General features: G+C 42.2%; 1 protein-coding gene across 1 annotated transcript in view; it reads left to right on the top strand.

Annotated features, from left to right (window-relative positions):
• Window positions 1–5,907: 5,907 nt before the first annotated feature.
• FERMT1 (FERM domain containing kindlin 1) overlaps window positions 5,908–21,660 on the top strand; it is a 28,678-nt gene continuing 12,925 nt past the window's right edge. The window contains exons 1-8 of the mRNA XM_069496155.1: window positions 5,908–6,058; window positions 8,332–8,565; window positions 11,110–11,256; window positions 13,445–13,658; window positions 15,463–15,565; window positions 19,333–19,440; window positions 19,859–19,990; window positions 21,580–21,629. Of these exons, the coding sequence (XP_069352256.1) occupies window positions 5,908–6,058; window positions 8,332–8,565; window positions 11,110–11,256; window positions 13,445–13,658; window positions 15,463–15,565; window positions 19,333–19,440; window positions 19,859–19,990; window positions 21,580–21,629 (1,139 nt within the window). The remainder of the gene's footprint in view (window positions 6,059–8,331; window positions 8,566–11,109; window positions 11,257–13,444; window positions 13,659–15,462; window positions 15,566–19,332; window positions 19,441–19,858; window positions 19,991–21,579; window positions 21,630–21,660) is intronic.

The raw sequence follows: 21,660 nt of genomic DNA, 5'->3' as shown, positions 1-21,660 counted from the left end.
CCTTTCATGTTCAGTGAATATGGAATATGGCCACATCTCTCATCCAGTCCAGTCTACTCATACCCCGTTGGATAATGCAGACATGACTTATCTTTTTGAAGATACTAATTCACAGGTCAGTCTATTCGTGTACAGGTAATTAATAACAGATATTATTTCAATATTTGTGCCATGAACATGTAAGATTTTAAGATCGGGAGATATAGCTTCTTTTTATTCTCCATCCTTCTGCTACCTGAAGCACAGTAACTATCTGCTACCTAAAAAAAATACCTTAAAACAGTTCTCTGGAAACTGCAGGTTATTATGGACAACTATCAAGCTCTTATGCAGTGTTTCAAATTCCATCTCAAAAATCACCTCCTATATGAAGCCTTTTCTCATACTCCCCACCACTCAAACACCTGGCAGAAGTAGACACCCTCTTCTCCGTTCCTTAGCACCATGCTTACCATTTGAAGACAAAGTCTGTGTCTGGTTAATCTGAGTCATTTCAGTACATATAGTGTCTAGCTTATAGTAATACAGTGGCTGAGTGAATAAATAAGCTAACTCATTCATCACAGATGAATATGTCTGAATTAATTAAAGAACAGATGCAGGGCATTGATTCTGCTTGTTTTTTTAAGGGAAATGAGGGTGAGCATTGTTTCTTTGTGTTAAAATTGTGAAGACCAGAATACACTTTTTAATCCACTTCTAACCCAGAACCTTTGGGGATGGGTCAGACCTGTGTCATGAGAATGACAGTAAGCAGGTAATAAGTAAAAAATAAAATTAAACTAAAAGTCTAAGACACATACTATAGATGAAATGCACAAACATAATGTTAAACAAAAGAAGCCAGACACAAATAATGCATATGGTCTGATTCTCTTTATATAAAGTACAAATCCATCGAAGGAGCAGAAGTCAGGACAATGGTTTTACCTTGGTGGTGGTGGTAGGTGGTGATAATATGTAAAAGAAGGCACCAGGGGGCTTCTGGGGACTGATGATGTCCTGTTTCTTGATCTGGGCACTCTTTATACACACGTGTGCTCAGTTCGTACAAATTCATCAGCTATATATTCATGATTTGTGCTCTTGTCTGTATATACCATATATATACATATATGTATAATTTCAATTAAAAGCTTAAAAAATACCCTAGGCCAAGAAGAAAGATTAAAACCAGCTGAATGCTTCAGCATAATCCAGATATTTTCAACTGAAATGAAAAATCATACTGGTATAAATAGAGCCATTAATACTTCAAGGTCACACAGAAGATCTTGAACGCAGCCTAAGTTCTAAGTGGCGGTGAGCAGTCTCCCGAAAGCAAACTTTAAACACCTTCTGCCCAAGACAAGAGCATATTTGCTCAATTGGTGTTGGCATGTAGGGAAGTGGGACCAGATGTGACCTCATCCCTGTAGTTGACAAACTACCAAATTAGGAAATTCCATTTCAAGTCTTTAATTATTTTAATTACAAAACCCTATATTTGCTGACAATATTCAACTGACCTTTTTAAATTTAAAGTATCTTTCAAAAGGTTATAATTCCTGAATATGGTAACGTTCAAGCAAAAACACAGATTCAACTTCTAAATTGTATAACTTCTTGCATTAAAATTTAAGTTATCTCAAGCTTTGTGTGCTGAACGCCTCTATTGTTCTGCCTGAAATTCCACCATGGTGTGGCGGGCATTCCATCCCTCTACCCATTTCACAGATGAGAAAATTATAAATTCCATGTCTGTTTTAGTAACCACTGCATCCTCAGAGCCCAGCCCCATGCCTGGCGTGTAGTAAGCACTCAACAGATGCGTGTTATATGATCAGAGGAGGCTTGGAAGGGTTGTGTAAATTGCCCGAGGTCACCCACCCTTCCTGGGTGGCCCAGGTCTCTTTGATAGTAAATCCAACAGGAAGGTGACCGGTGGAACTGGGTGGTGATCCCGAGGTGAGCCACCGCAGGTGTGGCCCGGACTTCGCCACGGGGCCGGGCCTTGGGTCCCGCCCCCCACCCCCAAGTCTTCTATTGTCCGATGCCTCGCCCTTCGCGGGGATTTACATCACCCTCTTACTCAGGGATGAATCGCTTTTGTTTCTTCCCCCTCGCTGATCACAGGTGCTCCAGGACTCCTTACAAGGGAGACAGATGTTGTCGCCCGGAGGCAGGAGTCTCCGGGCCTGGACACACGCGGGGGTGTGAGTGCTGGGTGTACCTGGAGGGCAGGGGAAGTGGCGCGGCTTTAATCACCTGGACTAGTCACCGGCGGGCCTCAGGAACCGGGAAAACTGCAGGCGGCCCCAGAGAGACAGGATGAGAGGTCGCCAGAGGGACCGCAGTGGGTGAGCGTGCGTCCCGGGTTCTCCCCGCCATCCGGGCGCAGAGCAGCCCTTCCGCCACCCTTTGCCCTTAAAAATCTGCGCCCCGCGGAGGCGCGCCCCTGTAGTCCCAGCGACTGGAGAGACTGAAGTGGGAGGATCGTTTGAGCCCAGCACTTCGAGGCTGCAGGAGCTAGGATGACACCACTGCACTCCAGCCCGGGTGACAGGGCAAGACCCCATCTCTAGAAAAAAAAAAATCTGCTGCGGACTGCGACTCTTCTCCGCGGGAGCGAGACCTAGCAGGCCCAGGGCTGGGCGTGCCCTCGCCTGCCCCGCCGTGCGCTGGCCCTGGCCAGCCGGGCCGCTGGGGGCCACGCAGGGCGGGGACGGTGCACCCGGCGCAGCGCACGGCTGGGGGCGGGCGCCGAGCCTGAGCTGGAGGTCCAGGGGCAGCTTCGCCCGCGCGCCCTCGCTCCGGCCCTCGCCTGCAGCACCCTAGCGGAGCAGCCGCCGCGACTCGGGGTCCCACTTCGCCAGCGCCCGCTCCCCGGCTCGGCCTGGGGTGGTCTCTAGGGACGCAGTTCTGCACGTCTGCGAGGCTGGACGCAACAGGCTCCAGGAAAGGAGGTGGGTGCTAAGGGTCTAGGGCAGGGGAGCTGGAGGCTGTGATGGGGACCAGTGACTCCTGAGCGCCCTGCCCACCTTCTTTCTGCAGCCCCTTGCACTTAAACGGCTGTTGAATTGAACATAATTTCGTCCGAGTGTGACCACCTTCTCCAGCCCTCTGCATCTGGCCGCGCGAAATACTTTCAGTCCAGCCGCAAGTGCTGCCTGTAATAGGGGTGCAGGTTTCTGTCCACCCACCATCCGACCCGGGACCCTGCAGAGCTGGCAAAAGACAGGCCGAGTGGCCTTCGGACACCGAGCACGCTCGGATCTTCCAGGGCAAGCGTCAAGGACTATTTCCTCCGCCTTTTCCTTCCTTCCCTTCTTCCTTCCTTCCTTTTCTTCCTTTTTTCTTTTTCTTTCTGTTCTTTCATTTTCTCTGAAGGGCTGCTGCGCTTCACGTGTGCCTGTGTGCTTTGCTTCTTGTTTTGGTCTCCGTAGGTGCGTTTTCCCGGCTGAAGTTTGCTGCTCTTCCCAACAAGTAACAGCTTGCTGCAGATGAGGAGTTCACTCAAAAATGAAGGTGCAGAAAGATAGGAAAGGAATGCAGGGAAACCAGATTGTCTGATTTTAGCCTGCATTTCGTTGTAAGGGAATCACCATCCATTGCCTAAAGGAGTAGTGTTTTCGTCGGCCAGGTTAGGAAAAGAAAAGACCTTTTATCTGATTGCCCAGTGAAACAAGCAGTAAGGAGTCACCAAAAAAGAAAGGTTGCTTTCTTTATGTACAAAACATTTTAAATAACAACCTCAAATCATAGCATTTGAGAAATTGTGAGGATCTGAAAGTCAAACAGTTCAATGCCACGTTATAAGTTTGACTACGAAAGGGATATCTTTACTGTCTTTTTGCTGCGAAATATTTGTGTTCATTAGAAATGCTTAGCAGAACCTATGGAGAATTTAATTCCTGAGGTTTTAGTTTTCTTTCATATTGGCGTTGCAACATTATCAAGATAGTTTCCCAATGTGGTGGATAGGAGTTTGAAGTTAGAAAGACCTGGATTTCTATCTGGGCTCTACCATCTAACTTGCTGTGTGACTTCAGACAAGTTGCCTAACCTCTCTGAGCCTATGTGTCCGCATTTCTAAATAAGGCTGCTAAGAGGATGAAGGGAATAACAGAAGACTGTAGTTACATAACGCCGAGCACATCATCCAGGGACTATGTAATAAATGATACCTGAAACTGATGGTGATAGAAGCAAGCAGTTAGGCCTAACGCTTGCAATCACTGCATGCCACTCCTCATGCAAGAGGGCTCTGCCTGGGCCTTTGTGCATGGGGAGCAGAGGTATTGCATCAGTACATGCTTCTGGCTATAAAAACATAAGAAGCTACTTTCAAACTCTTGAATTTGATTCAAACACACAAAATCTGCCCTAAATCTGTTCAGATATGCAGTATTCAATTTATCTGTGTAGTGTATTTTGAGATTCTCTTATGCTTACACAATTTCAAATGAACACAGAACAGATATGACATTGGTTATTTAATTATTGTTTATTATTAAAAATAGTGGTCCTCAGATGTCACCATAGTCCCTGGCTTAATATTGATTTGAGTAGGTTAAAGGAAGGAACTATGTCCTGGAGCTAATTTTTCACTTGGCTGTGTGAGCCACAGACCAGCATCATCTGGAGCTTATTAGAAATGCAGGACCCACCCCAGACCTGCAGAATAAAATCTGCATTTTAATAAGCTCCTGGTGGATTTGTGTGCACTGTCAGTTAGAGAAGCCCTTTCTTAAGAGTCTGAGTGCATTGATGTTTCTCAAAAACAGACCTTATGAAAACAAGGATTTCTCAGAAGCTGTCCTTGCATAGTAAAGTGAAAAGGATTCGTTATAATTATTTAAGTGATTTTTATTTTAACTGTTTAAAACAGCCAAGAGCAGAAATTTCTCTTTAAATGTAAGAGAAGGCTGACACCCCAAGCTTTGTTTAAGTTCTGCCAATTTGGGGTTCTGGTGTTCCTGTTACCTGCTGAAACGTTTCTGTTTTAATACTGCTTGGCTTCTTTGCTTCTAGCTTCTCCACTGAAGAGAAAACTATGGATTTGAAGTTCACATCCCCATCTATACTGTGAAGAATGACCTTTTTATGTATATCAGTCCTGTTTTAAAATTTTTTGCCAAGGGTGTATCCAAAAACTTAATAGATGCATTTATATATCAATTTTTATGTGATACAAAACAATAACTTAAGTAAGTCAAATGCATGGCAACAATTATTAATGACCTATATCCTTATATGCATTTAAGGTAAAACTACATATTACAAGGACCGAAATGGGAGTTATTTTGCATTGTTTTATATTTTGAGCTTTCATACAGGAAGATACCATCAACATTTGTGGGAGGAATATAATATTAATAATATATATGTATTTGAGATATCAGAGATAGAGAAAGGTTTTAATGGCATCCTTTTTAAAAATCAACTTTATTGAGGTTTAATTTGCATGCAATAAAATGCAAAGATTTTAAATATACAGTTTAATGCATTTTATTGCATGCAAATTATATCTCTATAAAGTTGATTTTTCAAAAGATAACATGAAGGATTGCCTATTGCTAGAATAGTTCAGAGAAGGTCAATAGAGAAGGAAAAGAGAAGACTGATACATCAGGCGGACAAAGAAAATGCATAGCTAATTGATTCTGGAGGAATGAGTGAATGGAAAAATAATGTATGTAAATTTAGATGGTTTGAGATCATTTTTATAAGACTTTTTGTCTTTAACGTTAAGATGCTGAATTTAATATCTGGGCACTGGGAATCCTGCAGAGCTTCTTGAAGAGAAGGCTAAAATGAAAAATAAAACAATTTTGCTCTGCAGGGTCTACCGGCACGTTTCGGTCTCCTTCTCACGTTCCAATCTATGTCTGCCTTTGTATTCTGCAGACATCAGCATTTGCCACCATGCTGTCAGCCAGTGACTTTGCATCTGCTTCCTGGGAGCTCGTGGTCCACGTTGACCATCCCGCTGTAGAGGAGCAGAAAGACATCACGCTGAGAGTGTCCGGAGACCTGCATGTTGGGGGAGTGATGCTCAAGTTAGTAGAACAGATCAGTAAGTTTCTCTTCCTCAATGGTTTCTCCGTGTTTGAAACTCTTTCTGTTGCCTCATCACTAAATGGCTGGTCTAGGTTGTCTGATCATCTGGGTTTTGCTGAGCATCCATCTTGTAATGGCCCAGAGAGCAAGTCCCCCTCCTCTCCTAGGGTAGAGAGAGAAATAGGGGTCCTGGCAAGAACTTCAGACTGAATTCCAACTACGCTTGTAAAAATTTGAGTCTTTGGTGCAAACTAAAGTTCCCCAGCAGGTATAATCCTGTACTTCCACAAGAATGGGACCCATCCATTGGTGACATCTAACTTTAGGTGCCTATAGGTGGCGTGGCATTAGACTATGTGTCAATTGTCTGTGAATACTCAATTGCTCAGTGATAAAGTCAGCTTGGAGCCAACGTGTCTTTTAACACTCATCCACCATTTGCTACTCTCCTTCTTTAAACAAAGAAAAAGAAGTCTTTAGGGTCAGATTCCTCACATCAGGAGTTAACACTATCAAGTCCAGAATTTAATAACATTCCATTTTCTTTGTATTTATTTTACCTTCTACTAAGGCCTTGCATGCTGGCTTTTCATTTACTCTAGCGAGATAAAGGTTTTTTTTAAGTGAGTCTTTACTAAAGTATAATATGCATACCCAACTGCACTTATCATCAGGGTACAGTTCAATGAACTTTCACAAAGCCATGTAACCACCACCCAGATCAAGAAATAGAACATTACCTATTCCCCACCCTAACCCCATACCTGACCCTGTCCAGTCGCTACTCTACCAAGGGTAGCCAGGATCCTGACTTCTAACACCAGAGGAATAATTTGCTTGATTTTGAACTTGATATAAATGGATTTATACAGGATACACGCTGTCTTAGTCTGTTTGTATTGCTATAGAGGAAATACCTGAGGCTGGGTAATTTGTAAAGAAAAGAGGTTTATTTGGCTCACAGTTCTGCAAGCTGTCCAAGAAGCATGTTACCAGAACCTGCTTCTGGTTAGGGCTTCAGGAAGCCTCCACTCATGGCCAAAGGGGAAGGGAGCGACATTACATGGCAAGAGGATGGAAGCAGGAGAGAGAAGAGGAGGTGCAAGGCTCTTTTCAACGGAATGGCACCAAGCCATTCATGAGGGATCTGCCCCCATGACCTCCCACCAGGCCCTGCCTCCAAGATTAAGGATCCAATTTCAATGTGAGATTTGGAGGGGACAAATATCCAAACTATAGCACACTCTTACGCATCTACTTTCTTTCACGTAATATACGTTATTTCTGTGAGAGTTATCCATATTGTTGTGTATAGTTCTCGTTCATTTATTTTCATTGCTGTATATATTCCATTGTAGGTATATGCCACAACATATTTATCCATTTATTTCTTGATGGACATTTGAGTTGTCTTCATTTTCAGGCTCTCACAGACGGGGCTGCTATAATACATGTGTTTTGGTGATCATTTCTATTGTATGTATAACTCAGAAAGGAAATGCTAATTCATAGGGTTTTCCAAAACAGTTGTACCAATTTATACTTCTACTAACAGCATTCAGCAAAAGGTTGTCTAATTTAAAGAGAGAGAAACCATTTAAAAAATAACAAGTAAATAAACACACCGGTGGCTTTTAATTTAGCAAAATAAAAGATTGAATATTGACTCCAACATGGGTGAAAAGAAAAGATTCTATTTTCATGCCAGCATTGAAGGAGGGGAAAGATTAAATGTTGGTGCTAACATTGAGAGGGACAAAATATTTACCCTGATTTCAGTGTTTGGGGATAAGGTGGAACTGATAAGAGTTGGGCATTCCTGAGAAGAGTGAAATGTCGGTTTTACAGCACCTCTGTGTGGTCTTTGATTAGGAGCTATTTTTACTCCCTTGTGATACAGCATTTAAAGATCCATTTCTATAAGAGAACTAATCTTGACTGAACAACATCAAATGCTTTTGACCTTCCCAGAAAGGACTGTGGCATGGAAGGATTTTAAGGATGAGAACTTTAGCCTCCCTCATGAACAAAAATTCCATGTTTCTGTTCCCCTACAGTATTTACTTGCAAATGATGGTAAGGTTCAGCCACTGTTTTCTCCTGCCCTCCTTTGGAGACTTTGGACAGAGGCCAAGAACTATTGAGCCTTGAATTGTAAAAGGAGATGGGGCGCTGAAGACCAGTTGTTGGTTTCGGTTTTTGCACACAGTGAAATTGCCTCTGGAACAACTGGACTCTGCACACCCGGCTCTCTCTCATTTGACTTAACTGCGTTTTCCATTTCTGCAGACATACCCCAGGACTGGTCAGACTTTGCTCTTTGGTGGGAACAGAAGCACTGCTGGCTTCTGAAAACCCACTGGACCCTGGACAAGTACGGGGTCCAGGCAGATGCAAAGCTTCTCTTCACCCCTCAGCATAAAATGCTTCGCCTTCGCCTGCCGAACGTGAAGACCGTGAGGTTGCGAGTCAGCTTCTCGGCTGTGGTTTTCAAAGCTGTCAGTGACATCTGCAAAACCCTGAGTGAGTACCCTGAGGAAGCCCCTGTGCCCTTTGCACTCTTCGCAAAGGAAGACGGGAAAATTAGGTGGGAATTCTGCCTATTTCAAGCAATTGGCTGGAGAATGCTCCCTTGGTTTTCCAGCCCAGGCCTGGGTGCTGCAGCCAGGAGTATGTGGAGTTGAACCAAATGGAACATTATTGGTATAAATCAGACTCATGTCTACAAAGCTTAAAACTATTTAAAAAAGAGATTTGTAAACAGACTAGGCAAATCGTTAAGATTGCCCTCCAAAATTTATGTCTCCAAGCTATACTTAAATCATTATTATTATACAGTATTTAAGATAAACAAAAAAAGAGTTCCATTAAATCCTTCATCACCATAGAGCTGTGTCTTTACTGTTTTTGAGATAATGGTGTCGCAATGTCTTAATTGCCTCATTAACATCTGGCTCCAGTAAATAACTCTGTCTACAAAAAGCACTTGCGAAGTTTATTTTAAGGAGAAAAGTACATTTAATTGTGAATTGAAACCTAATTCTTTATGGGTTGGTATCCTATAGTTTAACAGTCCTAAGGACAAAACTACCCAAACCATTTCTTCATGAAGGTGTTCTCATCTTATATTTTTTGAAAATGTATATGTGTATTCTTTGGTTCCAAAACCAAAAACCAGCATTTGAACACAGAATAGATAACATATAAGTGAGTATCTTCCCCTCTAAACTATAAACCACTTCATTCACTCATTCAACAAATATTTATTGAGTACCTACTATGTGCCAGGCATTGTGGTGCATGCTAAGGATACATTAAATAAAGATAGCTAAAATCCCTGCCTTCCTGGAGCTCATATTCTAGCAGGCAGAGATAGGTAATAACAATAAATATAATAAATAAGAAAAGAATATAGGATGTTAAGGGGGGTGGGTGGTACAGAAAAAGGGAAAATGTGTCAGCAGGATTGAGAATGGCAGCAAAGGGGAGCCCTGGGGTATGAAATAGGGTGAGAGCAGAAACCACGTCCTGAGCATCCCTGTGTTCCTGACTCCTATCACGGTGCCTGGCACACATTATTTGCCCAGTAACCATTTGCTGAGTGAATAAATGAATGGAGCATAAATTGCAGTCGTGCCCCTGATGCATGGTGGGCAAAGGGCAAGCACAAGGACACCTTTTTTCCAGTAATATTCTAATGAGGATTTGAAAACAAAGTAATGATTAAATTAAATCGCGTATTCCACATACCACAGTGGGCTGGAAGCAACATCATAGCTGAAGCCAAGAACCTGACATTTCGAAATAAACAAAAGCAGTCAGATGTTCTCTTTTCCTGATTGTATCTTCACGGTAGTTGTAAAAGGGCTCAACTTGGCATTTCTAATCGTTGCTTTTCATATCTCTGATCAACTGAAGTGAAATCAGATTTAGCAGTATAATGGTTTGTCCTTTGAAGCACAGAAGAGACACCAGTCTTGGGCTTGTGGATACAGGTGTTTTTGTTTTTGTTTTTAGTGCTTACACTGGAACTTTTAGTTCTCCACCAGCTTTTGTGTATAAATCCTGCATTTGGGATGCTCACCGGTGTGTGTTGCAACCTGGCAATCAGATATCCTCCGTTACTGGCGAGAGAGTTGAGCTCCACTGCGAGGCAGTGTGTAAACCAAGCCATGGGAGGGCCTAATGGAATCAGCGCACTTAAAGCTGCCCAGGGGCCCGAGGACGCCCACATGCCTTTGCTTTTTCCTGGGATGATAGCTGCTCCGTGCAGTTATGTTTATCTGCGGTTCTGATCAGCAACTATAGATATATTTGATCAACGGGGATTATCATAGCTTGGGTTTCCAGAGGCAGACCCTGAGATTAGGATTCAAGCACAAATAGTTTATTTGGGAGGTGATGCCAGGAAACACTGATGGAGACGGGGAAATGAGACTGGGAAGAGAAGGCCACCAATAAGAGTGTGTCACCAACCAAGTCACGCTTCAGCAGCTGGGGACCTCTGGGAGACAGTATAGACACAGGCTAAAGACAAGGATGTTTATGCACCACCCTCATCAGTCTCCGAGGGCTGCTCTGGGGGAACGTTCATTCCCCTGGATGTGTGGACTGCGGCATGGGCACGTGGGCAGCGCAGACCCCGGCCGGCTGGCAGAGCCAGCCTCCCGCAGAGAGACACGTGTTCTAGATGCCACTAGAAGCCAGGCCAGCATGTGCTGAAATGGGGAGGGCCAAGAGGAGACGAGCAGAGCGTGAGGACATCAGCCACCGGGATTATACTATATTCCCTTTGCTGTGGCTGCGTTTGAAATATTTGCATAGTACATTTTTTTCAATAAACTAGAAATTTTACTAGACAAAATCTCCCTCCACTGTTTACTGCCCCCACTCACTTTGGGGGAGTCTCTCCTCCCCCTTTGATTTCTTCAAAAGGGATGCCATTTAGTTCCATTTACTTCTCAGGCATTTCCTGAGAAATGGTTTCAAATGCACAAAATGATGCTGAGTCTTTGGAGGAATTTTCTTTTGATGTTTATTTTTTTCTTTTTGTTACTTTATTTCTAGATATTAGAAGATCAGAAGAACTTTCCTTGTTAAAGCCTTCTGGTGACTATTTTAAGAAGAAGAAGAAAAAAGACAAAAATAATAAGGAACCCGTAATTGAAGATATTCTAAACCTGGAGTGTTCTCCAACAACTACAGGTTCACCAGGTCAGATTTGTGACAGGTGTTTTGTTGTATGAATTTGTGAATGTAGAGTAAAACCCAAAAGGAAAATATGCTTCTCTTTGCCCCCTTCCAAACAGAGGAGGAATAAAATTGCAGATTGATGTGATGAGGAAAAGATATGCAGTTAAGTTTAGAAATTTATATCAGGGGCTGGGTGTGGTGGCTCACACCTGTAATCTTAGCACTCTGGGAGGCTGAGTCAGGAGTTCGAGACCAGCCTGAGCAAAAGTGAGATTCCCGTCTCTTCAAAAAAAAAAAAAAGAAAGAAAGAAATTAACTGGACAACTAAAAAATATATAGAAAAAAATTAGCCAGGCATGGTGGTGCATGCCTGTAGTCCCAGCTACTCGAGAGGCTGAGGCAGGAGGATTGCTTGAGCCCAGGAGTTTGAGGTTGCTGTGAGCTAGGCTGATGCCACAGCACTCTAGCCTGGGCAACAGAGCGAGACTCTGTCTCAAAAAAAAAAAAGAAAAGAAAATCATTTCAGACTTTTTTTCAACAGGTATGTATAATAACTCATTATTTTAATTGTATATCTTATGTTGTTGATGAATGCAAAATTTTAGTACGACTGACCATGAATTGGGGATAAAAGGATAAAAGAGTGATATTTAGAAAAAAGTTAAGTTAAATCAGGCCAGGTGCAGTGGCTCATGCCTGTAATCCTAACACTTTGGGAGGCCAAGGTGGGAGGATTGCTTGAGCTCAGGAGTTCAAGACCAGCCTGAGCAAGAGTGACACCCCGTCTCTACTAAAAATAGTAAAAATTAGCCAGGTGTGGTGGTGCACACCTGTAGTCTCAGCTACTCAGGAGGCTGAGGCAAGAGGATCACCTGAGCCCAGGAGTTTGAGGTTGCTGTGAGCTAGCCTGACGTTACAGCACTCTAGCCCAGGCAACAGAGTGAGACTCTGTCTCAAAAAATAAATAAATAAATAAAGATAAGTTAAATCACTCAAATATACTTTTCTCTTTCTGAGTCTATCTTTGTGTGATTCTTTCCTGAATTCAATTTTTCATGGGACATGCAAGAGGAGGGCAGGTAAAAATTCTGGAGAAGTATTAAATATTATCCTTTTTTTATATGAAAATAATCAAATCTCTAGCTTGCTTGCAAGATTGAGGGCTTTCTTGCATAGTATATTCCAATGCAAAGAACAAAAGGAGTATTTGTACTTTCCTTATGCAAATTAGAACCAGATGATTTAAAAATTATCCATCTACTGGATTCTTAAAATCAGTGAATGCTGCTATTTGCTTAAGGAGCGATCTGAAATGTGTTGTGTACATGCATTCTGTGAGGTCTCCGGGTCTCTAATAGTACCAGGACTCCTGCTGAAATAGGAAAACTTTAAATTATTAGAAAAGAGGTGGTCCCCAACATTTGTCTGTGTTGATTTTTGGAAGCTTTTACATTTCTGAGTTCTTGAGCTTTCCGGGAGCTGAATATACAGGTAAGACCTTTACCTGTGTATCATTAATCTCTCCACCATCGTGACTCATATTATTTTATTTTTTTCCCATGTCTTTGCTCTTTTTTTATTGCAGAATGTTATGGGGGAACAGACGTTTTGGTTACGTGAATTACTTTTGTACAGTTTGAGTCAAAGTTACAAGTGTGTCCGTCACCCAGATAGTGTGCATTGTACCCATTGGGTATGAATTTATTCATCCACTCTTTCCCCTGACTCATTATTTTAAATGGTACAAACATTTATTTTTTTTTTTTTTTTTTTCTTGAGACAGAGTCTCACTCTGTTGCCCAGGCTAGAGTGAGTGCCGTGGCGTCAGCCTAGCTCACAGCAACCTCAAACTCCTGAGCTCAAGCGATCCTCCTGTTTCAGCCTCCCGAGTAGCTGGGACTACAGGCATGCGCCACCATGCCCGGCTAATTTTTTCTATATATATTTTTAGCTGTCCATATAATTTCTTTCTATTTTTAGTAGAGGTGGGGTCTCGCTCTTGCTCAGGCTGGTCTCGAACTCCTGAGCTCAAACGATCCGCCCACCTCGGCCTCCCAGAGTGCTAGGATTACAGGCGTGAGCCACCGCGCACGGCCGGTACAAACATTTAAAGGCAAAATTCATTTGAGTATAAGTAATGTTAGTATTTTTCTAAAGATTTCTGCTCCCCGAATCTCACATCACAGTGCGTGCCCCCCTTGCCTTGCAGTAAGTTCTGGCTTGTACAGTAAAACCATGACTCCTATATACGACCCCATCAATGGAACCCCAGCATCATCCACTATGACTTGGTTCAGTGACAGCCCTTTGACGGAACAGAACTGCAGCATCCTCGCATTTAGCCAGCCTCCCCAGTCGCCAGAAGCGCTTGCAGATATGTACCAGCCTCGGTCTCTGGTTGATAAAGCCAAGCTCAATGCAGGGTAAGGACGTGGCTCCTTTTGCCTCGCTCTGAACTGGTGCTGACATAGGAAGAGAGCCGGGGGTGGGCGTGTTTAATTGTCAAGGTGGTAGGCCTGGGGGCCATACTTGATTAGCAAAAGTCAGTGCTGATTTTCGCAACAAAGGGGGAAAATGCAGCCTCTGGTCATCTCAGTGCACGCAAAGCATGACAAAATTGTACACATTTGGCTAACTCAACAGATGACCATCTGTGCATACTAATTCTTTGCCACTACAGGTGTGCAAAGTGTATTTTATGGGATGTAGAGTGGTTTGTCAGTATGTTGGTCCCCTGGGTCAGTGGGGGAGATCCAGGGTGGCCCACCTGGCTCACATCGTCTCTTGTGGAACACCCCTTCTCTCTTTAGGCCTTCTGATGAGCAAGTCCTTGAGCTCGGTTTGATATGGTCTCAGAAAATGTGCCCAAACTGTTGCTCAAACTGCCATATTTTTTGTTCCCCCTTGCCCACCAAATAAAGTCGAACTTGTTAACAGCACTCAAGTCCCTATAAGACCTGGTGCTGGCAGAAGTCTCTGCATCCTGCCCAGGTACACACTCACTCTTTCTGTCACTGCCTCTGCTCCGGGACCATCCCCTTTGCCTACTGGTCAGTCCCTGCTTGTCCTTTAAGGCCCAGCCACATGCTGCCTCCTCAAGCATCACTGTTCAGAATCGGTCACTCCCCTGGGGTTCTCTTCTAACATTTTGCTTACTGCAATGTCACATTGGCCCTTTATTATGAGGCTTGGTCTCCCCCCACTGGATTGTCAACTCCTTCAGGATGGCAGTTATGTCTCTTCATCCTTGTTCCCCCACAAGGCCTAATATAGTGGAAGTTCAAGCCATTTTTATTCAATGATACTGGGTGACACTCATCCCCTTCTTATTTTGTTGTTAACTTGTAATCTCCACCCCCTCGGCCCTCACTGTTACTCAGTTTTTATTTCTCAACTCTAGAACTGTACTCCCCAACACAGGAACCACTGGCCACAAGTGATATTTATATTTAAAATTTGAATTCAAATAAATAAAATTAAAATGTGATGCTAACCACCTTTAAATATCCAGCAGCTACATGTGGCTAAGGGCTCACGTGTTAGCACAGATATGAATATTTCCCTCATTGCAGAAAGTTCTAGGCAATAAGGTAGAGCTGGCTTTGGGGAGGGCCACCTGGCACAGTGGACAGGCAGTGCACATAGTCAGGAGGCTACCTGGCCTGTGACCTTGAAAGGACCATCTAATGTCACTGAGACTAAGTTTCCTAATCTATAAAACTGAGATAATCAGAACTGCCCTGGCTCCTTCTTTGGGTTACTTTAAAGTGTCACTGAGAAAAAAATATATAAAGCACTTTGAAAACTCTAAGATAAAATGCAAAATTATAAGCTATTATGTACTTACTGGTCTGGGGTTATATAGGTTGAATATCCTTTATCCAAAATGCTTGGGACCAGAAGTATTTTGGATATCGTATTTTTTCAAAATTTTTCCAGATTTTAGAATATGTGCATTATACTCACTGATTAAGCATCCCTAATCTGAAAAATGTGAAATTCAAAATGCTTGAGTGAGAAGTTCCTTTGAGCCTTCGTGTCAGTGCTCAAAAAGTTTCAGATTTGAAGCATTTTGGATTTCATATTTTCAAATTAGGGATACTCAGTCTGTATTACTTACTCTGACTTTGTTCAAGGATATAACTTATATGTAATATATAATATATAATATGACAGACATATATGGAAAATCGATTGGCTGTTAAAACTCTTCCTGTTGTTTTCTAGCTGGTTGGATTCCTCACGCTCCCTTATGGAACAAGGCATCCAAGAGGATGAGCAAGTGCTGTTACGATTTAAATACTACACTTTCTTTGACTTGAATCCTAAAGTAAGAAACTTTTGCTGTTTCTCTCTCCAGTGAATGCGTGGAAATGTAAACCTGAGTCATTGGTGATCGAGACTAGGATTAATTTACGCGATCTTGAGTTTCGCTCTGCAGGGTTAGACTGATACATGTATACCCGTCTCTGAATTTTTATCTTTTGGTTTCTAACGAGCGTGGTAAGCTGCCCCTGAGTCAGCAGGGGTCTGTGTGGGGCTTTGTGCCCGGCGTGCACTGTCCGTCTGCACTTGCAGGAATGAAGGAATGTGAAGAGAGCGGCTCACGGAGCTGGAGTCCTTAATGCTTAGGAAGGAAAGGAGTTGTGCTGTCTATTCAAATTTGTGCCCTATCTGTCATTTATTTATCAGATTTAGCAACTACCATATGCCAAGAACTAAGCCAGGGACTGAAAGCCCCAACTGTCGTCTATTTATGTTCTCAAATGAATGAAATAAAATACATAGGATTACAAAATGTAACAGTTATGTTGAACTGTAGTAACCAAAATCTGTTTCAAAATGGGTATAGTAATATAGTAACATATTTTTAGTTAATTGAATGAGTAAGACCTGGCGGCAGGCCTCATTACCACCTAATTTCAAAGTAGTGATGTGTGTGGACATTAGTTCATGCCAGCAGCGATAATTATGGTACAGTAGGAAAAAGTTTGTGATTCTGGTGATTACAAAGGGACAAGTACTCTGCGATACCGTGGTTCATTGCCTACATTCCTCATGGGAGGAAAAAATTTCCATGAGAGGTGGGGGCAAGTGAAGATGTAGTGTTTCCTCTTCTGAGCTTGCGGACCACCTGTATTCAAACCCCCAAGTCCAAGGACCCCAGATTTCGAACCCCTGTGCCAAGACCACATTCGGGTCCTACTCCTTCCAGAGAAGAGCTTTTCCCCACTCTAGGTCACATGAGCCTTTCCCTTCTTTGAGCCACAACTAAGTACTACGCAATTTCAGGACTCACACCTCTAATCTCACCATATCTGTGGGGTTTTTCCTACAAATAGACACTAAGTCCTTGGGAACAGAGAACACATATCTGGTACTTCTTTTGCCTCCCACCCCCCCCCCCACCCCGCCAACATGCTGCAAAAGTCAGACTTTCCCAATTCAAGCACCTGAGCAATGGTAGAGTCACCTGGCCCTTGGGGAGCCTTCCAGCAATTTCCTTGCTAAGTGATTCCCCATTAAATCCCCCGCTTCATAATTGAGCTCAAAAGAAGGCAGCTCAGTCATCTACCCCTGAAAAAATTGTCAGGAACACGGAGGTGACTTCACAGTCACTGAGTCCAGACATGGCAGGTCATCAGAATAAATATCAAATAGGGAGGAACAGCGTTAAATATGCATTTGTCTAAGAAGTAGAATAAATCAAAGAAATTGTACTCCCAGGAGGGGACAAGGGCACTGAAGGTGAGGGTCACAAGGGGCTGTTGTCCTAGGCTCTTTGGCCTCCAGCTTCTGCTTGCCTATGTGAGGAGTTCTCTCTTCATAGCCTGTCAAGTGAACCTTGTTTGAATCTAACAGCCAAATGGCAGCTGTCAACCCCAAAGGTGACAGGAAGAATTGGGCTAGCAGAACACAGCTTAGGGGCATGAGAATGGGGATCACCAACCACTTTAGAGTTGTGGAGGTACTCCCTCTCTCCCCTCTTCAAATTATAAGTGCTACCTGGCGCGGTGGCTCACGCCTGTAATCCTAGCACTCTGGGAGGCCAAGGCGGGTGGATTGTTTGAGCTCAGGAGTTCAAGACCAGCCTGAGCAAGAGGGAGAACCCATCTCTACTAAAAATAGAAAGAAATTATCTGGACAACTAAAAATATATTTAGAAAAAATTAGCCAGGCATGGTGGCACATGCCTGTAGTCCCAGCTACTCGGGAGGCTGAGGCAGAAGGATTGCTTGAGCCCAGGAGTTTGAGGTTGCTGTGAGCTAGACTGATGCCACACTCACTCTAGCCTGAGAAACAAAGCAAGACTCTGTCTCAAAAAAAAAAAAAAAAATTACAAGTGCTATAAATAAAACCAAGTTTAAGACTCCTACTATGTGCTGAGTAGATAGAGGAGGATATAAAAAAAGATGTAGCTCATGTTTTTGTAATCTAAAATCAAATCAAGAAGAGCAAAGCAGTCAGGTACAGTGTCTTATGCCTATAATCCCAGTACTTTGGGAGGCCAAGGTGGGAGGATCGCTTGAAGCCAACAGTTCAAGACCAACCTGGGCAACATAGCAAGACCCTATCTCTACAAAAAAAAATTGAAAAATTTAGCCAAGAATTCGAGGCTACAATGAGCTATGATCATGCCACTGCACTCCAGCCTGGGCAACAGAGAGAAACCTTGTCTCAAAAACAACAACAACAACAAAAAAAGAACAAAAGATAGCACCCATGAAACCACTGTAAACATACAAGACACCTTAAAAATAGAAGCTAAATTCTACAGTGAGAACTGGGAAGCTTCTCTGGCTTGCAGAGGAGAGATGCGTACAAGCCATAGGTCTGAAGTAACAGGTGCTGATTAAAATCTCAGATATACAAAATACTAGAATACAAGATTTCAAAAATAATATATTCAAAAAATGCAAAAGCCAGAATCCATAAAAGAAAAGATTGGTAGATTTTATTTAAAAATAAAAATTTTAATCATGCCAAAAAACTATAAACAAGGTAAAAAAAAGTCCTTGCAACACATACTACAAACAAAAGACTAATTTCCCTAATATATAAAGAGTTCCTATGGAGCAATAATAAAAAGACTAACAACCCAGTAGACTAATGGACACAAAGGTATAAGCACATAGAAAGGGAACTACAATGGCTTATAGTGCAAAGGTTAGAAAGTTTCACGGGCTATCTTAGCAAAAATGTGGGGAAACAGGTTCTCTCATACACTGCTTGTAGGTCAAAGTACAAATTAATCTAGCCTCTACGGAAGGCAATTTGGCAGTATCTATCAGAATTACAATTCTGCATAACTTTGACCCAGCACCTAGGTATTTATACCACAGTCATACTCACACACACAAATTGATGTGTGTATGTGTGTACATAAGGACCATGATTACTTTTTTTTTTTTTTTTGAGGCAGAGTCTCACTCTGTCGCCTAGGCTAGAGTGCAGTGGCATCAGTCTAGGTCACAGCAACCTCAAACTCCTGGACTCAAGCAATCCTCCTGCCTCAGCCTCCTGAGTAGCTGGGACTACAGGCACAAGCCACCACGCCCAGCTAATTTTTTTTTCTATTTTTAGTAGAATGATGTTCTACTAAAGTTAGCTGATGTCTAACTCCTGAGCTCAAGCTATCCTCCTGCCTCGGCCTCCCCGAGCAATTAAAATTTCAATGGCTGCACACACTCACACACTATTTAGATTTTATGTGTAAACTGTGAATTAAAGCAGGGGTCTTTGGGGGGAAGGGTGGAAGCATGTTTCTTTGGGGTGCATTATGTGTGTGGTTTTTTTAGTTGTCATGTCTCAGTTGCACTATAATGTACATATCATAAAATTCTCCCATCTCCCATTGTAAGTGTACACTACAGTGATTTTTAGTATATTTATACAGGTATGGCACCATCACCACAATCCAGTTTTTAAAAACTTCCATCACCCAGAGAAGTTGGTGAGAGATGTTCCCTTCAGTTACTGAACTGAAGGTTACTGCATCTGATTAACAGAGAATGGTCTCAGTTATTCCAGAATTTTTGTACTGTGGAATATAAATATACCCCTCCCCACATACACACAAATCCACTTTTTCTCTAGTACGATGCTGTCCGGATAAACCAACTCTATGAACAAGCCAGGTGGGCCATTCTCTTAGAAGAAATCGACTGCACAGAGGAAGAAATGTTGATCTTTGCAGCTCTACAGGTATGGGAACTTCAGTACCTTTTCCCCAGAAGGAGACGAACCAAGTTTATTATGCTTAAAGTTTTGTATTCTTCATACTGTTTTTTTTTTCCTTTGAAGAAAGAGCTGAAAATAAGGGGAGTGAATTTAAATTTAAATTGCTCCTCATAATCCACACATGTGCACATTTTACGTAAGGCATTTAGTCTTGCAATTTTTATCTCTTCCCTGCTACAATCATTGATGGGGAAGATCCAGGTGTGAACACGATTTACCATATATCTCAGAATAATTCAGATTAAAATGTCATTTTCCATGCACAGGAGGGAGCTCTCTTTTCAGGAGATGTTCAGTATCCCAAGGGAATTGTCTTCAGTAAAGAAATGGCTAATGGGTTAGTTTGTGTTTACAAAATATCTATAACCTGTTTTCATTTTAGTATCACATTAGCAAGCTGTCACTGTCCGCTGAAATACAGGATTTTACAAATGAGTCCGAGGTCGATGAGGTGGAAGCAGCACTTTCTAATTTGGAAGTGACCCTAGAAGGTGGAAAAGCAGACAACACATTGGTAAGGACTTTTCTGCTAGCCCAGAGTTGTGGCTTTGTTCTAACTGATTGACAAATCAGTTTATTAGAAATAAGAGAATATTTCATCTGATTTTGAAAAGAGAAAAGATGCTCTTCACTTGACAAGCTTCAACTTAGCAAGAACTAACCAGCTTTTCTGAGATTGGCTCTGAAAGGGGCTATATTTCATTTTCTACTACTAACAATATTTTGTGTTTCTTCTTCCGGATAAGTTGACATGGTGTGGGGGAAAGACTGCAGAGGGCTCCGCTTCGCTGGCGTGGAACATGGAATTGGTCCCTTAACTTAAGTCTAGAAAGAAACATTCTGTCTATTGCATGGGGCGGCTATGAGAAGAGAGAAAATGCTTTACAGATCTAACATCTTATTATCTATTTACCTTGTCATACATTTTAGCTGGGCAAGCTTGGTAGAAGTGAGGGCCTTTTGCTGGGACATTGTAAAAAGTTCCTGAACCCTTTGGACTTCAGGAAATCAACAAAAACCCTCCTGTAAAACATAAAGAAATAAAACTGTTTTATCATCTCTTGCTCCTTATCCAGGAAATGTGGCTGCATGTCAGCTCTATAACTGGAATGCCCCTCCTGTTTAATTCACTCATTGGGTGCCACCCTTTTGTTTAAGTTCTTCAGTCGTGGGAGCAATTATTAGTTTAATCACATTGAATCAGAGAGGTGGGTCCATCGTAATTGGATCTGAAGCAATAATGGATAAGAGTGAGCCGCTCTATTCTTAGGAATTCATTGTGTGTTCTCTTATCATTACATGTTGTAAAATAGGAAACTGGTATCGTGTGCAAGAGCAAATACTTAATACAAACTCAATGCCAAGATTCTGCAGAGATAACCTTTGGGCCCCAAGATATTGGAGTTTTCTTGTGTCTACTTTTCCCATTGAATAAATACAAAAGGAAAGTGATTCTTCTTAAAGTAAATGAAAAATTCCCTCCTCCCTCCTTCAATACTTTTATGTGGCACTAACTAAACAATAGGCTTTCAGTTTGAAAACAAGCTCCAACCTGCATTGCAGAATGAACTTTGAACCAGGTTCCTTTTGAGAGCTTAATCAGTGACCTAGATTGAGCTAGAGCTACCCACTCTAATGCAAAAATCATAAAATATTTTGTTTCTACATAAGAGTGGTCGTTTCTAACTCAAACATTTAACATGAATGGTAGGTACAGAGAGTGCTTGGTCAATTTTTTTAATCTCTTTTTTTATTTTTATGATCTATGATACATACAGAAAAGTGAAACACATAAATGTACAGCTTAACAAATTGGTATTCAGTTGTCACCCAAGTCATCACTCAAATCAAGAACCAGCACTTTGTCAGCCACCTCAGGAGCCCCTGCACGCACCCCACTCCCTGCCCCTCGCCACAACGTAACCATAGGAAATGTGGCTAATGTAACTAAGCAACTGAGTTTTTCATTGTATTTAATTTTAACTAGTTCACATTTAAATAGTCACACACATCGAGTGGCTGCTGTATTGGACGGTGCAAGTTTAGAGTAGTGGCACCATTTATGAAGTTCTTGTTTATGAAATGTTATCTGTTTTTCCTTAGGAGGACATTACTGATATCCCTAAGCTTGCAGATAATCTCAGATTATTTAGGTAAGTAACCTTTAAGGAAAGGAGTTACTCA

This window comes from Eulemur rufifrons, chromosome 20 (genome assembly GCF_041146395.1).
Source record: "Eulemur rufifrons isolate Redbay chromosome 20, OSU_ERuf_1, whole genome shotgun sequence".
Classification (NCBI taxonomy): Eukaryota; Metazoa; Chordata; class Mammalia; order Primates; family Lemuridae; genus Eulemur; species Eulemur rufifrons.
Note: the sequence above shows the minus strand (reverse complement) of the source record. Positions and strands in the feature narration are given on the sequence as shown.